At 54.4% G+C, this 23,855-nt stretch overlaps 1 protein-coding gene across 1 annotated transcript; it reads right to left on the reverse strand.

The window, feature by feature from the left end:
- Positions 1-254: 254 nt before the first annotated feature.
- SLC16A5 (solute carrier family 16 member 5) lies at positions 255-15,241 on the reverse strand. The gene is given in 8 exon segments (XM_073886059.1): positions 255-1,840; positions 2,847-3,656; positions 7,664-7,807; positions 12,219-12,304; positions 13,913-13,941; positions 13,943-13,981; positions 13,983-14,734; positions 15,153-15,241. Coding segments are annotated over 7 exon segments (1,458 nt in total). The 5' UTR covers positions 14,082-14,734; positions 15,153-15,241; the 3' UTR covers positions 255-1,589.
- Between the last annotated feature and the right edge of the window lie 8,614 nt (positions 15,242-23,855).

The following is a 23,855-nucleotide window of genomic DNA, read 5'->3' on the forward strand; positions in this document are numbered from 1 at the left end:
GACTCTGACTTACACAGGCCAGCATCCTCCTTTTTTTAAGGCCCAGAGATGGTGAACAATTGCCCAAAGTCACACATCAAATTGTGGCAGAACCAAACATGAACTCTGATCTGCCCCAGCTCAGAGCCCTTTGCTTCACCTCTGCACTACTTTATTTGACCATAAGGGGGCACTCATGGCAGGATCCTGGAGAAGACGGTACTTCCCCAAGGATGCTTACTCACACCAGCTGGGCAGAAGAAGGAAGGCTGGAGTCAGGTCATGAAAATAAAATTTATTTTCCTGATAAGGCTTCCTTGTTGGAGCCTGGCTGAGCCTGAACCAACAAACAAGGCCTTGGGTCGCAGCAGCCCCTGCTGAGCAGGGAGAACTGAAGGCGGAGGGGAGGGACTTACTCAAGGCCTGTTTTCCAGCTTCATTAGTTCACAGGGTTTATAACCTGCTACAGGAAGGTTTTTTTGTGTGTAATTCAAATAAACTCTGTTTTTCCATTGCCTCAGGTGGTACCCTGCTGGGACAAGCTTGTAGTGATGACCTCAGGGACCAGTACCAGCAAAAAGAGGATGTGTGTGGGGAGCACTGACCTCCATGCCACAGGCACAGGCCCCCTGGGAGTGGAGGTGGGCTGGCAGCTGGCCCAGCCAGCTACTTACCCCAAGGTGGACACCTCTGACACAGGAGGGAGAAGGAGTGAAAGGCTTCTGCTGCAAAAGCAGCTCCATTTTCCCAGAGGTCTCATGCCCTGCCCAGCAATCCTTCTGCTCCACTGCTCACTCAAATGTCAGGCTTCCCCCCACCCCAGCACTCAGCTTCATGACCAAGATACAAGGTGGGGGCACGGGAGGGAGGGAGACTGTAGAGCAGGCCCTGCTGAGTGAGGGGACCCCTCAGACTTCATTGATTCTAGGACCCAAGCCAAGGGCTTCCCACCAGTTCTTTGCTCAGACACCAGGATGGGTCCTCTACCCAACCATTAATCTGTCCGTGTCCTATGTCCACGCCAACCCCTCAGCCTGGCCCTCCACCACTGCCGGTCACAGCTCATTCTTTCAGGAGGTTCTTCTTCTCAAGCTTCCAGTCAGCGTGAGGCCCAACAACCTGTGCTGGGGGCCACCCTCAGGGCAAGGGCTGGGGCCCTTGGGAAGAAAGGGGGTGGAGGGCCTTACAGGAGGGGTGAACTCTTTGGAACTGTCTGGAGGCCGGAGAAGGACAAAGAGTCACATCAGAGACATCCAGACTAGACTGGAGGGTCCAGTGTGTTGAGAGGCAGCAGAAGTACTGGGCAGCCAGCTGAGCCAAGCCGGCTGTGACAGACCCAAGCAGGGTTTAGACTCACTTTCCTGGGCTCCAGGTATGCTGGTACCCCAAAGAAAAAGTCAGGAAGATCTGCTCCTGGATTCTGCTGGTTGGAAGGAGCCCTGAGTCTTTGGAGGCCAGCCTCCAAGATCCCAGCTCCTGGCTGACTCCCAGTGTGCAGAGCCTGGATGGCTTTTTACTTCGGGCTTCCTGGGCAGCCCCTCACCCCAGCCCCTAGCAGCTGAACATCACATTCCTGGGCTGCGGAGATGGTCACTCACCGACCTCAGGGCTCAGACGCTGGTCACATACATGACCTCGGTGTATAGCCGCTTCTTGGAATCACATGAGCCCTCCGCCGCGAGGACCTGCTCTGAGGCAGCCTCCGTGATGGCTCCTTCTGCCTTGGCCTGCTTGCCTGGCCTCTCCTTCTTCTGAAGGGCACAGAAGCTGCCACCCATAAAGAGGGCAGCTGATATGAGGAAGAAGCTTGACATGTAGAAAACGTAGCTAAAGTTGTTGTCGGTGGTGTCCAGGAGGAGCCCTGGGGACAGAGAGCAAGTTAGGCCACTGTCTGGGGCTACCAAACCTCCCTCCCAGTAACTCGTGTGCTCTCCGAGAGCAGGGATTTTATTTTGGGCTCTGCTGTATCCCCATAGGAGCCACTGTGGCTGGCACCTAGGAGACACTCAACAGAGATCTGTTGAATCAAAGAAGAGGAAACACTAAGCCTGCTCTCCAGGGGGGCAGGAAGAGCCCTTGGGTCAGAAGGGCACCTCAGGGCATGTCTCCCTTACCCTTGGTGGCAGGAAGCCCAGCACACAAGGGCCGGTAGTCTGGGATATCTGCTCAGCTACACCTGGGCCCTCCCATACGTCTCTGCTCCCACATGTGTTTGTTTCCCTCCTGGCACAAGTCACCACGCTGAGCGCAAACGTGTCTCTGCTTTAATTCCTGACTCTCGCACCAGAAGAAGGTCAGCCCTGAGAGGTGGGGACTGGGCCTCCGTGTTCAGCCATGCCCACCAGTGACTGGCACAGGCGAACCAGTGGTTAAGGCAGGTGTTCTTGTCTGCATTTTGCAGATGACACTGTGGCTCAGAGAAGGAGAGTGACTTGCCTGGGTCCCACAGGTAGGAAGCGGGACAGCCAGGATGTTAATCACGGCAAACATGTGCGCAGTTTTCTGCCCTGTGCCAGGCTCTCTGCTATAGAACTGTGATCCTCACAACAAGCCTACAGGGTAGATTCTATTATCATCCCCACTTTGCTGATAAGAAAACGTAGAGAGAGGAAGATGAAGGACTCAGGCAAGTCTCGTATAAAAATCCTTATTTTTAACTGTTCATGCCCTGGGCGCCAGCTGGGGAACAGCCTGCATCCTGGAAAATCACAGATGCTTGGAAAAATCACAGATTCCCAGTCCCTACCCCTGGAGATGCTGATGGCACCCAAATCTGTTCAGATTGTTCCCCTTTGCCCTATCTCCATATCCTGCCCACCCAGGCCACACCCATGTACACCTGGCCACCCTCCCTCCCAGGGCCTCACCAGCCAGTGGCGGGGAGATGAGAATGGAGATGCTCTCCAGGATGGTGAAGAGGCCCAGGGCGCTGGAGAACCGATCCATGGGGACAATATCCATGAGGACCTGGAAGAGGAGGGCTCCAATGCCACTCATGGACACGCTGTACACCAAGCAGTAGCCCACCAACACCCGGAAGTCGGCCGACGCAGCGCACACCAGGTTGGTGAGGCCATTGAGCAGGGCTGCCAGGCTGAACAGGTACTTCCGGTGGCCAGCAAAGTCCCGCCGGCCTGCCACCAGCCCAGCCATGGGCCGCAGGAAGATGTTGCTAAAGCCAATGATGGAGATGAGCAGGGCTGCCCTGTGTTCATCCACCCCATGCCACATGGCATATGGCACCAGAAAGACGTGTGGCAGTGGGAAACCCAGGATCATCCACATAACACCCAGTGTGTACACTCGGTAGCCCGCATTGTGCCGCAGGATATCAAAGGCCAGGTGGCGCTGGATGGCCCGACCACACGCTGCCAGGCAGCTGGGAGCAGGTGTCTTGGAAGGTGGAGGGGGGCCTTCTGTGGCCTCAGGGGCTGTGCTGGTGGCCACGGGCCTCAGAACAGCTCCACAGACACAGCAGTGGAGAAAAACTCCGCCGAAGACAAGGAAGGTGCCCCTCCAGCCCAGATCCTCCAGGAGGTATCGGGAGAGCAGTGGCCAGAGCGTGATGCCCAGGGAGACGCCCACCGAAGCCAGTGCATTGGCCAGCGCCCGATGGTGGGAGAAGTAGAAGCCCAGCACGGTGATGCTCGACTGGAAGCTGAAGCACATGCCCAGGCCTGTGGTGGGAGGGAGACTGACTCAAGGGCGTTCGGGGCCTCCCACCCGTACCCAGAGAGGGGTCATGGGGTCATGCTCCATGTCTGCCCTCCTTCTGTTTGAGCCCAGACCCACTTCCAGGTCCCCAGGGATTGAAGAAGGAAACAGACTGCCTTGCCGCCCCCTTAGAAGGATCCGCTCTGCCCTCCCAAGGCTGCCAGGGGCACACCTGTCCCCTTTGCACAGCACCAGCGTGATCTTTAAAAAACCTAAACTGGGGGCACCTGGGTGGCTCAGTTGGTTAAGCGACTGCCTTCGGCTCGGGTCATGATCCTGGAGTCCCGGGATCGAGTCCCGCGTCGGGCTCCCCGCTCAGCGGGGAGTCTGCTTCTCCCTCTGACCCTCTTCCCTGTCGTGTTCTCTGTCTTTCATTCTCTCTCTCTCAAATAAATAAAGAAAATCTTAAAAAAAAAAAAAAAACCTAAACTGGGGGGCGCCTGGGTGGCTCAGTCGGTGAAGCATCTGCCTTCAGCTCAGGTCAGGATCTGAGTCCTGGGATCGAGCCCCGCGTCGGGCTCCCTGCTCAGTGGGGAATCTGCTTCTCCCTCTCCTTATCCCTCTGCCCCTCCCCTAGCGCTTGCGCTCGCTCTCTCTCAGATAAATAAATAAAATCTTAAAAAAATAAATAAACAAAATAAAAACCTAAATTGGGGTAAGTTTCTTCCCTGCCTAACACTTTTCAAGGACTTCCCATTACGCCTAGAAAAAAATGCCACCGTATTTACTCTACCCTGGAAGGCTCTGCACGGTCTGGCCTCTGGTCGTCTCTTGGGTGCCATCTCAGGCCATTCTCTGTCACTCACCATGATTGAGCCACATCAGCTTCTTCTCTTCCTCTGGACACCAAGCTGCCCCCCACAGCTGAACATTTTGGGAGAGAAAGCTCACGACCACACCATGACCACAAGCCTCAGGCAGACTCTTGGGCGCCCTACGATGCCACCGTCCGTTTTCCCTCCCACCCTCCTAGATGACCACCTCTCCTTCTCTATGCACCCTCCCCCCCCCCCCCCCCCCCCCCCAGCTGACCACCTGCCTTCCATCTGTAAAACTGGACTGTTTGTCCCTGCTGCCAGCCAAGGCCAATCCTCCACTTATGCCCTTCCTCTGGTCTACTCAAAGGCATATCCCTTCAGCAATTTCCCCCTCCTGCACCACCCACTTTCTCCTCTTTGCCAGATCATTCTCGACTTCGTTGTTATTTCTCCCACTAAAAACAAAACAAAGGGCGCCTGGATGGCTCAGTCAGTGAAGCATCTGGCTTTGGCTCAGGTCATGATTTCGCGGTTCTGGGATGGAGCCCGGAGGTTGGGCTCCCTGCTCAGCGGGGAGTCTGCTTGTCTCTCTCCATTTCCCTCTGCCTCTCCCCCCGTCCCCCACCCGTGCTCTGTCTCAAATAAGTAAAAAATTTTTAAAAAGCAAAACAAAAGCAAACAAAAAACCAAAACAGAGATCTGGCCATGGCTTGCTCCCGCTCCCTTCTCGGTACCTGCTCCCAGTGGCCCCGAGGGTCTGCGGGTCAGGGGTGATTCCCAAAAGCAGGAGACGGAGGGGAGCAGGTATGCAGGCGGAAGTGTCTCTGGGGCTCATTCTCGCTGCTGTGATCTCGGGAGGAGCAGGAGACCACAAGGAGGGGCCCAGGAGCAATGGCGTCCAAAGGGGAAAATTCAGGAAAGGATGAAAAGGAGCAAGGTGCTAATAATGGAGAAGCCTTGGCCCTCCCTTTGGAAGCTGGTGAATGTCGTGTGCCTCCGTAGGCGGTTCCATCCTGCAGGATAGGTGGAACGTGCGTCAGAGGCTTGGAGAGCCACAGAGCCACAGGCAAGGGTGAGAGGAAGTGAGGCAGCAGAGGGAAAAGCAATCTGGTCATGGTCTGCGGGCAGTTAGCGCTGACCCTCCTCACCAAGAATGGATGAGGAATTTGGCCTGATGCCTTGAGTCCTGATGTTCTCCCTCAAGTTCATAGGAAGACGGACCTGTTTTTCTAAACTTACATGTTCACGATGGACCTTTCCCATAAACCCTTTGGTCTTACATGTTTCTTGTGGGTCTCCTGTTACCAGCTCCTTCCTGAATGTGGGTGGGGGTTTTTGTGTGTTTGTTTTTATTTTGAGTAGGCTCTTTGCCTAATGTGGGGCTTGAACTCATGACCCTGAGATCAAGAGTCACGTGCTTGGGCCGCCTGGGTGGCTCAGTTGGTTGGGTAACTGCCTTCGGCTCAGGTCCTGATCCTGGAGTCCCAGGATCGAGTCCTGCATCGGGCTCCCTGCTCGGCGGGGAGTCTGCTTCTCCCTCTGACCCTCCCCCCTCTCATGTGCTGTCTCTCAAATAAATAATTAAAATCTTAAAAAAAAAAAAAAAAAAGAGTCACATGCTCTACCGACTGAGCCAGCCAGGTGTCCTCGAATGTTGTATTTTGACTCAGTCTATAAGATTCTATCAGCCGGGGAGTTTTACCCTATTGCGTGGAATGCTGCTCATTATATTTTGTGAAGTTAATAAAGCAGTTTAAAACAAACAAACAAACAAAAAACCCAAAACAAAACAAAACAACCCTCTCTTGACTCCACAGCCTCTTCTGGGTACTGGCCCGTTTCTCTGTCCCCTTCAACAAAATTTCCTGGAAATACTGTTTATCTCTGCTGTCTCCAATTCCTTTCTTCCTCTTTGCTCTTGAACCTGTTGCAATCAGACTTTCGCCCTCACCCTTGGTCCAGACTTGCTCTTATCAAGGTCAGCAACCTCCACATTGCCAAATCCAAAGATCAAGGCTGGTCTCCTTCCACGTGATCCACCAGCAGCCTGACACCGCCCTCTCTCCTCACTTTCTCCAAAAACATCACTCTCTTGCATCTCCTCCTGCCTGTGTCCCTTCTTCCCACGCAGACTGCTGGATCCCGCAGGGCCCAGTCCTCAGGCCTCCTTAGCCACCCACCCATGTTCCCTCGGTGACAGCAGGATGATACCTGCCCTCAACATTAGAATGCCAGCCCTGTCATGGGCTCCCCAACTGCTCGCTGCAGCCCAGGGCCTGTCCCTGAACGGCAGACTGGATGTTTCCACACCTGAGCTTCCCAACCGCCCACCGACCTGCTCCTCCCCTAGGTTTCCCAATGCAGTTAAAGGCTACTCCATCCTTCCAGTGGTTTGGGGCAAAAACCTTGGCGCCACCCTTCTTGGCTGCTGGAACCTTGGGTCATCCTTGGCTCTTCTTCTCTGGACCTCCCTCGCAGTCCTGAACCTGACTGCTCCTCACCACCTCCATCATACCACCGTGGTCAAAGGTGATGGTATGATGGGTGATGACCATGCCCTTACCTGTTCTCCTGCTCTAACTTAGCCCCCCCGGTGCACCCATGTCAACACAGCAGAGTGGTGCTTTACAAACGGCAGTTGGATGACGTCACTCACCCCACTGCCCGAATCTCTCAGGTGGTTTCCCATCTCACTACTCAGCCTTTCGGGCACTACTCCCCAACCACTACTCCCCACCCTACCTTTGCTCATGCCCTTCACTCCCCCTCGGGCCCTTCCGGGCCTTAGCACTTGCTCTCCCTGCTGCCTGGAATGCTTTTTCCCTGAGAGCCTGGCAGCAGACTCCCTCACCTCCATTAGCTTTCTGCCCAAATGTCACCTTCTCTGCAAGGCCTTCCCTGACTGCCCTGTAGAAAGTAGCAACCTCCCCCACCCTTGCTTTATCTTCTGCATGGGGTGCTCTAGAGGTTTTACCTCTTTGCTTGTTTAATCTCTGCCCACCCCCGCCCCCAGCCAGGACACCATCGCATCAGCAGTCCTGTCTTCTCGTGTGCTTGTCACCATCAGGACCAATCTTTCTCATTTATGTATTCATTGTCCTTCTACCTCATGTGACTACAAGCAGCCCCAGAAGATGAGGCACGCTGCCTGCACTTATGTCTGGCACTTTTTGGTAGGCACCCAGAAGTTCTCGAAATGGGAAGACGGTCACCTGTGATGAATCCTGCTGTGAGGTAGAGCTGGCTAAGGGTGCGGCAGAAGGAGCTGGTCACCATGCCCAGGCTGGCCAGTGCGCCCCCCAGCATCACCGTCACTCGGCAGCCAAAGCGTCCCACCAGGATACTGCACAGTGGTCCTGTGGGGAGGATGCAGGGAGGGGCAGGGGTGAGGAAGCAGCTAGCAGGTGGTGGTTGAATGAGGAGGATGGGAGGGAGGGAGAGTGGGCTTGGGAGGGGGTTCCAGTAAGAATTAGCCACGTAGCTTGAAGGGCACAGCCCCGGGGCCTTGTAGGCCTAGGTTTTGATTGCCACCGGCCACAGGCTGGCTATGGGCTGGGGCAAACTCAGTCCCTCTCTGCGCCTCCCCTACAGGAGGTCACACTGGATGACATCTGACTGGCTTTGAGGGGAAGTGTGTGCAGTTTGACCCCCAAGAAGGATCCCCAGAGCAACAGACTGAGGCCCTTCACTATGCCGACCTGAGGCTGATTCCATCTAGTAAAATAGGGTTGGCTCATGACCTGGGTGGGATGCCCCTTGCTGGGGGGGGGGGTCTTGTCTCCGTGGGTGAGGGTCCCAGGGTATCAAAACCAGTGAGCAGCTACAGCCCCTGCCTGCTTCCCATTCTCAAGAGGACTGGCCACAGCCCTCCCACTAGCCTCCAACCTGTCTAAGGCGGGCAGCCTGGGGCCCTGGGCCACCCCCTACTCCCTTGCACTGGCCTCTGGAGTGCTCTGGAGAAAACTGGGTGTGGTGCTTTCTCCCCTCTCCCATCACTTCCAGCCAACACAAAATCTTGCACCCAGACGTTTGGCTTCTGGTGGAGAAGGGCCTGTTCTCCTCCACCCCACCCCCACCTTAAGCTGCTTTCTCACCAGCCCAGACCCAGAACGGAAACAAACCAGTCCTGGCTGGCTGCTTCTCCAGCCTTGCAGGGCCCCATTCACTCAGTGCCCCGCCCCCAAGTACACATAATGGAATTTCTTGAGTTACCCTCCCAGAGCACAGCCAAAGGAACAGGGAAAGAGAGAGAGTGTGCGTGTGTACGCAGTGTCTGTGTATGTTTGGGGTGGAGAAGGCATGTGTGGGTGTGAGCCAGTATGAGTATGGGAGGGACAGCGGAAGTAGGCAGCCCACAACACTCAGAGATAATCAAGCAGAGGTAGCTAGAGAGGGAGAGGCAAGACTCTGCAGGGAACATGACCACTGCCCCACACATCTTCCATCTTCCCCACCCCAAACTTTGGCCTGACTTCCGAGAGGTGACCTTGGGGAAAGCCCCAAGTCATGGCCCAGGGGGTGGGGGCTGAGACCTGCGTCTGCTTGCCTTAGCTAGCCAAGTGCACTGGGAGGCAGGGTGTTTTCTCAGCCGGGCACTGCTTCTGCCCTGAACTCACTCTGCCACCCCGAACGTGCTTTGTACTTTGTGCTTGCTTGCTTTCTTCATCTCTTAAGATGCGTGGGGACCGGGGGTGCTTGGGATCGAGGATAATTTCAAGTTTAAAATTTCTCTGGGGACACCTGGGTGGCTCAGTTAAGCGTCTGCCTTTGGCCCAGGTCATGATCCCAGCGTCCTGGGATCGAGTCCCGTATCAGGCTCCCTGCTCAGTGGGGAGGCTGCTTCTCCCTCTGCCTGCCGCTCCCCCTGCTTGTGCTCTCTCTCTCTCTGACAAATAAATAAATCTTAAAAATAAAATAAAATAAAATTCCTCTGATACTCTGAATGAGCATGGACTAAAGGTGTATTTGTACGTGAGACAGACAGACAAGACAAGAATCCCAGGCCGACTGAGGTGTTGGCATGCCCGCTAGGAGGTGGCGAGTCTAAAGCTGGTTGGGGAGTGGAGGTCCCCATGGATGCCTGTTTCCCAGGCCCTGGCACGGACCCCTTTCTGGCTGCGTGGAAGGAACCACCTGAGATTCCCACTTCTGCCCCAACCTTGCAGGTGAAAAGGTCACGCGGTCTGGCCTGGTCCAGGCCTCTCCCAGGGCCCTGAGTCCAGGCCCCGGGGTGGCAGGTTCAGGGGTAATCTCATGAGGCCATCTCTCCCAGTCTGACTTCTCTCCCAGTTGGAGGGAAGGACCTGGAATAACAAGCAGGCTGCTTGTGCCGGGTGTAGGGAGACGGAGTCCGCGGAGAGAGCAAACACACGCATGGGGAGAGCCCTGTGGGCCGTGAGATCTGGCTCCCGTTGACCAGAGCCTCCTCGCCCCAGCCCCCTTCGCAGATCACTCTCTACGGAATCTCCCTCAAGGGCTCTCGGGAGCCAGGGCAGGCCCCTGAGCCCAAGTCTATTGCAGGGAGTCTCCCAGGCAGCCCTGGCCATCCCCCTTCACTGGGGTCAGGGTGAGAGGGTCACATTCTTGGAGGAGTCAAGTAGGAAATGGGGGGGGAGGGCTGCCTTCACTCAAACCTCCCCAGCCCTTGCAACATCCCTTCTGCTTCCTGGTGAGAGACGGGGCTCTTGCCCTGCCCCCATCTTGACCCTCGTGTCTTCCTCAAGCCCCCTTTCCCATGCTGAAGCCCCTAACGAGGTTCTCCAAATGCGACTCACTGGTGACTCATGGGATCCTCCCTATGATCCCACGTAGGAAGTGGGTAGGGTGTTGGGCGTTACCTCCATATTGCAGAAGAAGAAGAAACTGAGGTTCAGAGAGATCATGCAAGCAGCTCTTCCTCAAGTCTGTGCTTAGTGCCTGACGCTCCCACAGTTTGCATCGATCATCCCGCGGCCACCAGCCACTGAGAGGACTGGCTTTGCACCTCAGATACCTCCGTACCCTCTCCCCAACCCTTGCCCAGCCTAGACCTGCCCAGCCCAGTTCAGCACAGCACAGCCCTGCAGAGTTCCTGCCAGGGGCTGGCCCTGCTCAAATCAGGTGATATCTTAGGAATTCACCCCATGAGACAAAGCCTGTGGCCTCAGAGAGAGAGCTCCAGGAGGCCAGGGAGATGGTGGCTTCCTCCCTCATCCCATGCTCTTTCTCAACCCTCCCTCGGCCCCTCCCCAGGCTGCTCACCCCCAGCGTGGAGCATGGCTGTCAGGATGGAGGGGAACCATGAGGTCTCACTATTGCTGGCTTGGAACTCATGCTGTAGTTCAGTGAAGAAGATGCCAGTGCACGTGGGGAAGCCCAGAGTGAGGCCCTGGGTCACCAGGGAGGCCAGCAGCACCACCCAGGCCCAGCAGCCCTCTGCACGCTCCAGGACCCGGGGCATCTTTTGCCACGAAAGCCGCTACCACTGCCTGGGCAACCTGCGGAGGGGACAGAATGTAGCTGCCATCCCCAGTTCACCAGCCACTTTCCCTGGGTGGCTGAAACCACCCCGCCCTCTTGCCCCAGCACCAGGTGGCACAGAGTGTACCGCCCCCTGGGAGGTGACCAGAGGCAAATGCCGTGGCCCTGGCATTTCCTTTCACCCACTTCCCAGAGCCAGTCTGGCAGGAGGGGCAGGCAGGTGAGCCTTCAGTGGGGCAAGGCAGGTGGATGGAATTCTTTCTGGACTTACATTTGGTGGTCAGTCAGCAGGTAGCACTTCCTGGCCCAGCCTTGGGGCCCCCTCCCGCACACAGCAAGCACTCAATAGCTGCTTGTAGAACAGAACAGATCTCTAGAGCCAGCGTGGTCCCAATGCCCCCACAGGCACGCACAGATGCATTTTCCAACATTCATAAGCAGGCTTCCTGCACACAAACACAGACTTTAACCACGCCACCTTAACAGCAGCGTCCGCTGTCAGTGCTGTCGAGAAGTCCTAGGTGAGTAAGTCGGTGCTGGGTGTTGTCAGGGAGCGTACACAGAATAGGGGCGCCCGGGTGGCTCAGTCGTTAGGCGTCTGCTTTCGGCTCAGGTCATGATCCCAGGGTCCTGGGATCAAGCCCCGCAGCGGACTCCCTGCTCAGCGGGAAGCCTGCTTCTCCCTCTCCCACTCCCCCTGCTTGTGTTCCCTCTCTCGCTGTCTCTGTGTCAAATAAATAAATAAAATCTTAAAAAAAAAAAACAAAAAAAGGAGTGTACACAGAAGAGCTGTCCAAGGGCACCAAACAAGCAGCTTTCAGGAAAAGGCATGGGTCTCATCCAAAGGCCCTGTGAAATCACATCTTTCACAGGGAGCTCATGGCAGAGGCAAGTTCTACAGTGATGCTCAATAATGACCCACCACCTGTCAGGGCTTCTCTGAGCAACACCTCCCAACACACACACACACAAAGTCTAGAGACACACAAACATACAAAGTCACACATGTAGACATGCCCAGACATATACAAAGAGACACACACATGCACTGATACACACCTACGTGGACACATGCAGACAAGCCCAGAGACAAACAAATGGACACAGACACACACACACGGTCACACACAATGCAGACACACACATGCACAAAGGGTCACACACCAGGTGGATGCACATGCACATGCCCCATCTTTGGCTCAGTCCTATCTCCGTTTTTCACCCCATCCAGGTTGCTCCCCCATCACAGAAGCTGCCATAACCAGGCCGCAAAGCCCCAAGGCCCCTCCCCAAACGCGGAGCCCTTACCCAGTCCCCTCTGTCCTGGCTCTCCACCTGCTCCGTGGTCCCCTGTGGCCCTCAGACCGTACTCAGGGCTCCCGCAGCCTTTGCCTCTGGAGACAATGGATCCCTTGAGCTACAGTTCCCACAGCCTCCCTCCTTTTACCCCCAGGTCCCGGGAAGATCCAGGGAAACTCAGGAAACTATCAGAAATATGCAACCCCATCTTCCTGCCACACCCTGCACTCCACACCTTCCCCGCCAGGCCCAGGAGCTCTAACAGCTAAATGGGATCCACCCTAAACTGCCTCCTTCTGACGTTCCAATCTCTTCTCTGGGCACCAAGCCTCCTCCCTCCCCAGAGGACCCCCTGGAGCCCTGCCAAGGTGAGTGGCCCATTCAGCCCAGCTTAGAGTGCGTGAGTGTGTGCGTGCGTGCGTGTGTGCGTGCGTGTGTGTGTGTGTGTGTGTGTGTGGTGGGGGGTGCGGTGCTGCAGGCATGGCTCGTCCTGCCGTCCTGGCTCCTGCTTGTGGTATTAGCCCTGGAGATCCCTCAGCTCCAATCCTCCCAGCCCGGTTCCAGGCTCAGGCAAACCTCAGATACAGTTCCCTTCCAGGATTTCTGTTCCTGCAGCAAATGGAAAGGCCACCGGTACAACCTGATCCTGTGTTGGCCTGAATGTCCCCTCCACACCTGAATGTCTCCAGCGCTGGGCCCTGAGTCTGCCCTGACCTGCCGCTTTCCCCTCTTCCTCCCAGAAGTGCCACCAGCCTTCCTCCGCCGCCTTCACCCCTCCTGCCCTTCCCTTCACTGCTGCCCTACCTGTCACTTCCAAGTCCTGGGACCCTGCTGGTTTCCTTTCAAAGCAGCACACTGTCACTTGACCCAGAGGTAGCAGGGCATCTGATGCCACCCAGAGGAGGTGGATGACAGAGGAGACACGGGCCCAGTTCCCCCTGCCCCCGCTCTGGTCCTTTCTCATTCATGCTTGTTCTGCCCCTTTATAGAGAGGCCTCTCCCCGAAACCTCCTCCACTCCCCCCCGGAGTGGCCTCTTTAGTGCCCGTATTAGCAGCCACTTCTCCAGGTAGCCCTCTGGGGACTTTGTCCAGGATTCTGACCTTCACTCTGCACCCACCCTCTGTCTAAATCTTGCAGTGGAGCTGACTTTTCGCTGCCTCTCCTTCCTCCAGGCCTCTGGGGAACAGTCAGAGCCCAGGAAACCCTAAGCACCTCTGCTCTCTCTTTGCACGCTGGGAGCCCTGCCTCCCAGGTCTGAGGACCCCTGGCCTCCCTGTGGGGGTTCCCCTGCAGACTCTGCCTTCCACAAGGGGGCATCCCCTCCCAGACCCCCAGTGACTCCTAGGTCATAAACAGCTTTTTTGTCTGGTTGGTCCTCTAGCCCCCTCCCCCAGCAAACTGGTCCCTCCTCAAAAACTAGGCTGCCGAGGTTCCAAAATCAGAGCCAGAGAGAATCTTGTTGGTCCTTCAAGATTCAGCCCTGACAGCACCCCTGGGAAGCTCCCGTGACCTCCACCCCAGGCTGGACTAGGCCCCCTTCCTCTACTTCTCTCTTTCATTGTACTTTTCACACTACATTGGAGTGGATCATTCTCTTGTTTATCATTGTTGTCCCCCCCCACACACACTATGAGCAGGGACCTCTTCACACATCCCTACCAGGCCTTGGGTGAGCAAAAAGATAACATTAATGTGACCCACCTGTGTTCCCCAGGGGGCAGGCAAGACCAGGACCAAGGGTGACCTGGCTTCCTGGCAGGCAGGTCCATTCCAGAAGACTCAAGCAGAGCGGAGAAGAGTTGGGGCTGGGGTCTCTGGCTCCAACTTTGCCCCAGAAGGGAAGTGGTTTTTCCTTTGTACTGGGCACCATGAATCATGATCACTGCCTGGTATGTGGTTGTGGCAAGGAAGGAAATGCAGATGGAGACACTTCGCTCTCACTTCCAGGGACTGGAAGCTCTCCACAGGAGCTGCCCACCTCAGCCCTCAGGGACCCCAGCCCAGAGTCAGAGTGACTACCTTCGTGCCCAAGTGGCAGGAAGCTGGGTTTGTGGACAGGGCACAAAATCAAATGGCATTTCTTGTCCTTCAAACATTGCATGCATCCCTTGGTTTGTTTTTAGGGCTTCCCATCTGATGCCAGAGCCTTCACTAGGCCCTCGGAATCCCTTCTCTGCCCCTCTAAGCTTGCAGGCATGGCCACAGGAGGGAGCAATGGGTTTTGGTGTGCTAAGTGGAGGGGATGCAAAGGAGCCCTCACCAGCTCCACAGCAAGCCCTGGAGACCCCCTCCCTTCCCAGACCCCATATCAGGCAGGGCCCAGGACACAGGGTGGCAGTGGTAGGAGAGAGGCCAGAACCAGCTTGAGCTTGGGACTGACAAGCCCACAAACCCCTACACTTGGCAGGGGCTGAGGAAGGAACTAGGTGTTCCAGAACTTCGTGAACCGGGACAAGTCACCCTCTTCCTTTCTCTGTCTCCAAACTTGCCCCCACATTCCAGCAGGGGCCGGCTGACCTTAGCCTGGAAGGGGGATGGGAGAGGCAACAGGAACGTCATGACCCTGCCATCCGGGGTCATTCCCCTTTCCCACCCTCCCCAGATCCTCTGGGTGGGGCTTCTGGGACGCCCAGGAGGCGCCCGCGTGGAGATTTCAGGCCAGGCCTTAAGTAGTGCCCGTGCCTCCCCCACACCCCAAGCCGTGGAGGGTAGGAGTGGCTCGGGAGAGCCCCCTCAGGCGTGAGGGTCCCCAGCCATTTCAGGCTGGGGCAGCTCAAGAACGAGACAAGACAAGACTTTCCTGGATCCTCAACCCGGAGCCCGTCACAGGCGGGGAGGGGCCCGGGAGGTCCACGGAGAGGCGCGTCCGCGACGGCGCAGACGCAGACCCCGGCGGGAGGGCACCTTACGGACAGTGGGGAGCCCCGGGGAGCCCGCTCACCGGCTCGCGCGGCCCGGCGGTGGCGCAGCTCCACTCCCGCCGAGCGCGGCGTCCTGCGGCCCGGCCCGCTAGCAATGGAGGAGGCGGGACACCGCCCACCCGCGGAGAGCCGCGCCCTCGGGGGGCGGACCGCAGGGCGCCGGGGGGCGGGACCACCTCCGCGTCGCCGGCCGGTGGGGAAGGAGGCCTGGCCGCCGGGTGGGAGGGCGTGGCGTGGCGGGGCGGGGCCAGGGCTTGCACCCCTAATCTCAGCCTGGTCCAGGGCTCAGAGTGGCCTGGCGGGTCCTGCAGCCCGCCGGGCTCCAGACGCCGGCTTCGCGGAAACATTTGCATGTGATTAGCATGCAAGTGTTTCCTGCTCCCTCCGAGTGCTACGGCTCCCAGGAGTGGGAAGGAGAAAGCGTGTGATTAAGGAGCTCTACCTCCCAGCTGGAGTCGGGTGGGAGGCCAGAGTGGAGGACCCGTTCTTTGTAGGCTTTAGCCCCCCAGTGGGCCTTCTATTGAAAGCCTGGAGCTTGAGGGCCGCACCCAGAGGAACTCAGGCATCTGCGGGCGAGCCAAGAGGGCTACCCCTCAGACCTGCAGGGCCTTTTCCATCTTCTTCCCACCCAGCCAGCCCTTAATATGTACAATTTAAAGCTTTTTCAGGGGCGCCTGGGTGGCTCAGTTGGTTAAGCGACTGCCTTCGGCTCAGGTCATGATCCTGGAGTCCCAGGATTGAGTCCCACATGGGGCTCCCTGCTTAGCAGGGGGTCTGCTTCTCCCTCTGACCCTACCCCCCTCTTGGGCTTTCTCTCTCTCTCTCAAATAAATAATTAAAATCTTAAAAAAAATAAAGCTTTTTCAGTTACTACAAAGTTATGGTCATCAAGACAGTGTGCTACTGGGGTACCTGCCTGGCTTGGTCAGAAGAGCATGCCACTCTTGATCTGGGAGTCCCCAGTTCAAGCTCCAGGTTGGGTGTGGAGATTACTAAAAATAAATAAACTTAAAAAAAAAAAAAAGGACAGTGTGGTACTGGCATAAGGATAAACTTATAGATCAAATGGAATAGAGTTAAGAATAAACCCTTAAATTTCTCCTCAGTTGATTTTCTACAAGTGTCTTGAGACAACCCAGTGTGGAAAGAATGGTCTTTTCAGCAAATGGTGCTGGGACAACTGAAAATCCACACGCAAAAGGATGAGCCTGGACTCTACTGCACAGGATTAAAAAAAGGGTCATAACTAAAACTATAAAACTTTTAGAAGAAAACATAGGAGTAAATGCTGGTGACCTCAAACTAGGCAATGGATTCTTAGATACGGCACCAAAAGCATCAGTGACAAAGGAAAAAGCCACATACATTAAAATTAAAACTTTCATGTGCCAAAACAGCATCAGGAAAGTGAAAAGATAACTCTCAGAAAGGGAGAAAATTTGCAAATCATATATCTGATAAAGCACTTGTATGGAGAATATACAAAGAATTCTTACAATTCAACAACCAAAAGACAAATAACCCCATTAGAAAATGGGCGAAAGATCTGAGTAGACATTTCTCCAAAGAAGACATACAAATGGCCAACGAGCACATGAAAAGATGCTCGGGGCCCCTGGGTGGCTGGGTCAGTTAAGCGTCAGACTCTTGATTTCAGCTGGGGTCTTGATCTCAGGGTTGTGAGTTCAAGCCTCGCATTGGGTTCCATGCTGGGCACGGAGCCTGCTTTAAAAAAAAGATGCTCAACATCACTAGTCACCAAGGAAATGCAAATCAAACCCACAATGAGATACCACTTCACACCCACTAGGATGGCTTAACTTCTGGGTGAGTTATGTAGGAGATACTTGCATTAGTTATAAGTTACGTCTTAGACATAAGTCATCTCCGTGACTATGTTTCATTTCTTGCCCGTGGTCTCCGTGCTGGGTTTGGCTCTTATGTGCCATTTTAGCTTGAATTTCCTTGGATACAAACATTGAGAGGAGGGGGTGGGGTCCATTAAAGTGCATCCGTGGTCCTCTAGGGATGGTCTCAGGCCTGTATGGGGGACAGAAGGGATCATACTCAGGGATCTGCACCATCTCAGCACCTCGCACCTCAGCCTGGCTCAGTCCTGTGAGTGGCAGTCCTTGCCCCTGGGTACTCAGAACAGACCAGATGCAGCCCTCCACCCCATCCCTGGGTACTCTGGCAGGATCCAGGGACTCAATACCCAGGGACTTCCTGGAAGCTTCCACCTCTCTTTTTCCCAGGATCTCATTGTTCTCTCGGGAGCTCCACCTTTAACTATGACCTCTGCTTCATCAAGATAAAATTGATAGAGCTGTGGGGACACTCCCTCCACCTTCCTGGACTCTGAGTGCTTCTCGAGGGTGAGGTTCCCAGCAGGCTGGAGCATGGTCACTGTGGCCACAAAGCTCCAAGCCGGGCTCTGGCAGACATTCCCTACCGCCTTCCCCACCCTTCCTCTGTGACTCTGTCCCCTAAGTGCTGGTCTAAGTGCACAGCCTAGCATCAGGTCCCCTTTTGTGAGAGCCTATGGACAGCTGTCAATACAGGTGAGTGACTAGGGACACAGAGTTGGAAGGGTCATCCTCCTACAGATAAGGGAACTGAGGCATCTGCTCAAAGAGAGAGGGAGGCACTTGCTCAAAATCACAAATTTTCAGGAATTAATAGTAAGTAATTAGTACTTAATAGCACAATCGCTGTACATCAGTACAGATTATCAACCACCACCACACTCTGTTGCTGAGATCTTTGCACGTGTGTGGTGGAACACTCTGTCTCGAGGAGCCTTGTCTTTTTTTTTTTTTAAGATTTTATTTATTTATTTGAGAGAGAGAGAATGAGAGAGAGAGAGAGCACGAGAGGGAAGAGGGTCAGAGGGAGAAGCAGGCTCCCCGCTGAGCAGGGAGCCCGATGTGGGACTCGATCCCAGGACTCCAGGATCATGACCTGAGCCGAAGGCAGTCACTTAACCAACTGAGCCACCCAGGCGCCCAGGAGCCTTGTCTTTATCTGATTGGCCCCTGGTTGGTTTTCAGGCGTCCACTTAGAAGCCCCTTCCTCCGAGAAGGCCTCTCAGACCTTACAGGTGGAGGCATTAATCCCGCTGAGTGCTGTGTGTCTCCCACTAAGCGCCTTGCTTTCTTGCTGGATGATCCGTGCTTCCCCAGTACCTAGCCCAGTGCGTAATGCAGGATTATAGTAGCTAAGAGAGGTGTCGACACGTATGGAGTGCTGTCCAGGTCCTAGCTCATTGGCTGAAATGAAGCAATGAATTATTGCCCATCCAAGTAACTCCCCCATTCCTGGGTCTTAACACCCTAAGCCCACAGTCTGGGAATCTTTAAAAAATATTTTAAGTGCTTGAAATTCCAGGATGGGGTCCTGGTCTCTTTGTCCCTCTCCCCAGCTCTTGGCCTCAGTGACCCTGTGATATCTCTGGCTTTGTCCCTGCTGGGACAATGGGGGTGACCTGTCTGGGCTGTCCTGAACGCTGCTGGTGGCTGGACCCCTCAGTGCCTTTCCTTCTCCACCAGCGCTGGGGCAGCTTCTCTATTTTTTCTCTTTTCACTCCTCTGCCTGTTTGCCCTACTCTGCCCCAGGGCGTGTGGCAGCTTGTCGGCTGGCCCCAGAGGTCTAGCTGGCTATTTGCCCAAAGACCCCATGAATTCATATCTGATGGGCATGGTCTGTCCTGGAGCTGGTCATAGATGCTGGCGGTGATGTTGGGCACCCCCCACTCTGCTCCAGCCCCCACCTTCGGGGGCGGGCAGAGATGTCCTGCTCTCTCCCACTTAGGAGCAGCATGTTGCCTTATGCTGGGGCCGGGCCGGGAAACAGGACAAGAGAAACCACGGGGTGACCTCGTACCCCCTGATTTGGGATTGTGCCTGTGCTGAGCTCTGCCCTGAGTTCAGGTGTGTGGGAAGGGGCGATGGTCATAAATCAGGCAGGCACTTCTGGAACCACGGCCTGGACACAGCACTCTCTCCAAATACCCACTTTGCTCTCTCTTAGCCTAGGAGGAGGCTGTTGGAGGGGGGCTCCCTTGGCTTTGGGGCCACTCCTTCATCTTGTGTCCCCTCCTCCTTCCCCTGATTCCTCCTTCTTGCCTCTTACCCAGATTCTGTCCTCCAGCCTAGCCCCCCCGTCTCCAGAGCTCCAGGCCCATCTCCTTGTGATTTTCTGTCACCCCAACTCAGCCTGTCCCCACACCATCACTGCCATTTTCCTTTTCAGACCGGACCCCACCTCAAGTTCTCTGACTTGGTCCCAGGCCTCCCTCCCTCCCCTTGGCCTCCAGCGTCATATCCAGCTACTCGTTAATTCCACTGACTCCTCTAGTCCATCTTGCTCTATGTCTTATCTCTTCCTGATGCTGGGGCCACATCAGACCCACGCAGTGCAGACACCGAGGCTTGATAGGATCTCTCCACCCAAGCCTCCCTGCCTGGACGGACAGATTCATCTTCCAAAAGCACCCACCTTTTCAGGGACTGTATCTAAAAGCCTTCCCTGGCTTTGAGTTCCCGGACCACTCTGCCCACACCTGGGCAGGGCTCTGGACGCACACCCATTTCCCAATACTCCCAGCCCACACGCTGACAGCTCACCCGTTGAACTCACCTCTTTATCTACCCTACCTCATGTGCATTCCTGCCCTTCCTTACCTCCCCTGCTTGTGTCCTCGCTTCACCTCCAGAACCTTCTCTCTCACTCCCATTCGGCTTCGATCAGGCAAACTGGATCATGGCACTCCCTGAAGGGCCTCTCTCCATGGTGCCCAGAGCACCGAAGAATCGAGTTCAGATTTCTGCCACCCCCTTGTCCTCTCCCTCAGAAGGGACCTCTGCTGGTCCCTTCCCCTCCTTAGCTCTGGTCCTGACGGCTGCTTGGTCATGTCCCTGTTTTCACACAGGCACTACCCCACTACCCACTGTTTATAATGACAGAGACTAAGTGCCACCTCTTCTAGAGAGTCATCCCTGGTGGCCTCTGATGTCACAGCTTCCAGAGAGTCAGGACCACCTCGGGGATGATCAGCTTTAGTATCTCCAGTGTCTGGCAGAGCACCCGACACATAGCCTTCAACAGGTGCTGTGTTGGTTTCCTGGGGCTTCCATAACAAAGGACAACAAACTGGGGGGCTTAAGACAACAGAAATGTATTCTCTCACTGTTCTAAAGGCCAGAAGTCCAAGATCAAGGTATTGGCAGGGTTGGTTCTCTCTGGAGCTCTGAGGGAGAATCCATTCCACGCCTGTCTGCCCAGCTCCTGGGGGCTGCTGGTGATCCTTGGCTTGCGGTGGCATCATCCCAATCCCTGCCTCCATCTTCTCTCTCTGTGTCTGGATATCTCTGTCTCTGTTTTCTTATAAAGACACTGGTCATTGGATTAGGGGCCCCCCTACTCCAGTATAACCTCATCTTAACTAATTACGTCTACAAAGACCCTATTTTCAAATCAAGGCACATTTCTGAGGTTCTAGGTGGACATGAGGTGGGGGGGGCACTATTTAATCCAGTACAGTTGCCCAGGATGCATGTGCGGCCTGATGGAGTCACCCATCCTCAGGGTGCAGCTCCAGGACCCCCTCCTCTGAGACATCTTCCCTGGTTTACCTGGCCTGCCCCTGCTTCCCTGAGTCTCCTTCCCTTGGGAACCTTGGGGGTTTTAGCATTTCCTGCTAAGTCTAAAATTTCTGCTGGGTGCAAATCTACGCAGAGGAATTCTCAGTCATCAAGCAGATAGGCTGTTGTGCAAGCCTGGCATTTAAATGAGCTCAGGTCTCTCCTAAAATAAAACAAAACCGAAGGTCTTTCCTCTTTCCACTTATACTCTCCTCCAGCTCCTGCCCCAGCCTCCTCCATGGCCCAACTGGATATGAGAGGTGTCTCCTCTCTCTGGGTGTGTTTCACAACTCCCCTCCTCCCTCCAACCTCAAAAGCTGTACGTCTGCCCCTTCTGGTCATTCCTGGATCACCACATCCAAAGGACATGTTTTGTCCTCACCTAAAGCATCTGACCCCACTGACCCCTCCCTCCTTGAACTTTCCTTGGTGTGCAGGACATCGTTCTCTCCTGGGTTTCCTGCCACTTCTCTTGCCACTCTGGCTGTTTACCCTCGACCTTTGCATGGCAGAGTTCCGCAGACTCTGACCTTCACCCCGTCCTCTTTCATCGCACACCCGTGGCTCCAACCACCACCTGTATACTGAGGACCCCTCGTTCCAGATCCAACCTGACACCTTCACTTGTGTGCCTCAAAGGCACCCAAACCCAACATCAACCAGTACTCGCCATGGATGCTGTCCTCCCCCGCCCCTCCCCCACACTCCAGCCAAACTGGGTCTTTTTTCTGGAATCCGTTTCAGTAAATGACAGTGCCAGCATCCCATGGGTTTCTGTGACCTTCTGTCTCTCTCATGCCCCATATCTAATCCGTAACCAAGCCTGCTCACTTTACCTCCTAGTATTTCTCCACTCTGGCCACTTCCCCTCATCTCCACCAGCACCCCCAGCTAGTCTCAGCCGTTGTTGTCTATCTGAGACCTCGCATCCCCGTCCAACACTGTAACTATGCTGATCTTTCTGCAAAGTAAGTCTGATCTTGACCCATTGCTCACCCTGCTTAGGGTGAGGGCCTCTACGGTGGCTTTCTAAGAGTTGCAGGATGAAGATGAGCCCCTGGTGTGGCCACAGGACCCTCAAAGCCTGGCCCTTGCCTGCCCTTTCAGCCCCAAATCAATCGTCCTCACTCACTGCCCTCCAGCCATACTGGCCTTCTCTGCTTGCCATGTTCTTCCAGCTGTGGGGGCTTTGCCTCTGCTGTCCCCCTTGCATGGAGGACTGTCCTGGTCCCCTTTGCCTGGAAACTCTTATCATTTCAGATCATGGCTCAAACATCACTTCCTCCAGGAAGACTTCCCTTATTTCCCTGGCGAGGCTGGTTCTCCTGGTTATTCCTCCTAGCACATCTATCTCTCTTCTTTGACCTTTTCACTATTATGCATCTATATTGATTTAAATCAGGAGTTTGACACACTTTTTCTGTCAAGGGCCAAAGGGTAGATATTTTAGGTTTTGCAAGCCAGTCTCCGTTGCAGCTCTGCCATTGTGGGCAAAAGCAGCTACAGACAATATGTAAACAAAGGAGCATGGCTGTGTTCCGATAAAGCTTTATTTATGGACACTGAAATCTGAACATCATGTAATTTTCATATGTTACAAAATATTCTTTTTTTTTTTCCGCATTAAAAAATGTAAGAACTGGGGCGCCTGGGTGGCTCAGTCCTTGAGCATCTGCCTGCAGCCCAGGTCATGATCCCAGGGTCCGGGGATTGAGCCCTACATCGGGCTCTTTGATTAGCGGGAGGCCTGCTTCTCCCTCTCCCACTCCCCCTGCTTGTGTTCCCTCTCTCGCTGTGTCTCTATCTGTCAAATAAATAAATAAATAAAATCTTAAAAAAAAATCAAACCTGATCTGATGAGACCCCTTAGTTCTAACTACCAATATGCAGAGAACACAGGAAGCAGAGGAAGATGTTAAAACAATTCCATGCAGATGCCACCAGCAAGATCCAGCCTGAGGAAAACTCAACAGGACAAACCACCTACTTTCTTAAAAAAACAAATAAAGAGAGAAAGAAAGGAAAAGAAATGAGAAGAACATGAAAAAAATTGCAAACAAAAAAAAAAGAAGAGGGAAACCATAGATTTGAAAAGACTTGAGATATATTAACCAGTTGCAATATATAGTCTGGATCTCAATTAGACAAACTTAAAAAAAATGACATTTAGGGCGCCTGGGTGGCTCAGTTGGTTAAGCGACTGCCTTCGGCTCAGGTCATGATCCTAGAGTCCCGGGATCGAGTCCCACATTGGGCTCCCTGCTCGGTGGGGAGTCTGCTTCTCCCTCTGACCCTCCCCCCTCTCATGATTTCTCTCGCTCTATCTCATTCTCTCTTTCAAATAAATAAATAAAAAATATTTTAAAAAAATAAATGTATTGGTGCCTTTAAAAAAATGACATTTATAGGCCAATCAGGGAAATGTAAGCACTAATTCAATATTTGATGGTACTAGGAAAATCATTGTTAATTTTTGGGGGGCGGGATGATAGTTTGGGGGATATGCTTTCTAAGGGGAATGCTTGTCTTTTAAGGATACATTCTGAAATGTTAACTGGTGAAATCATATGATGTCTGGTATTTACTTCAAAATCATGTTGGGGGGAATGATGTTTTAAAATTGTGTGTCAGGGGGCACCTGGGTGGCTCAGTCGTTAAGCGACTGCCTTCGGCTCAGGTCATGATCCCAGGGTCCTGGGATCGAGCCCTGCATCGGGCTCCCTGCTCTGCGGGAAGCCTGCTTCTCCCTCTCCCACTCCCCCTGCTTGTGTTCCTGCTCTCGCTGTCTCTCTCTCTGTCGAATAAATAAATAAAATCTTTAAAAAATAAAATAAAATAAAATTGTGTGTCAGGGGCGCGTAGGTGGCTCAGTCGTTAAGAGTCTGCCTTCAGCTCAGGTCATGATCTCAGGGTCCTGGGATCGAGCCCTGCATCGGGCTCCCTGCTCAGCAGGAAGCCTGCTTCTTCTCTCTTTTTTTTTTTAAAGATTATTTATTTATTTGACAGAGAGAGACAGCGAGAGAGAGAGAGAGAGAGAGAGAGAGAGAGAGAGAGAGAGAACACAAGCAGGGGGAGTGGGAG

Source organism: Callorhinus ursinus, unplaced genomic scaffold, assembly GCF_003265705.2.
Source record: "Callorhinus ursinus isolate GAN/ISIS: 27379988/994484 unplaced genomic scaffold, GSC_fseal_2.0 scaffold68, whole genome shotgun sequence".
NCBI classification, from domain to species: domain Eukaryota; kingdom Metazoa; phylum Chordata; class Mammalia; order Carnivora; family Otariidae; genus Callorhinus; species Callorhinus ursinus.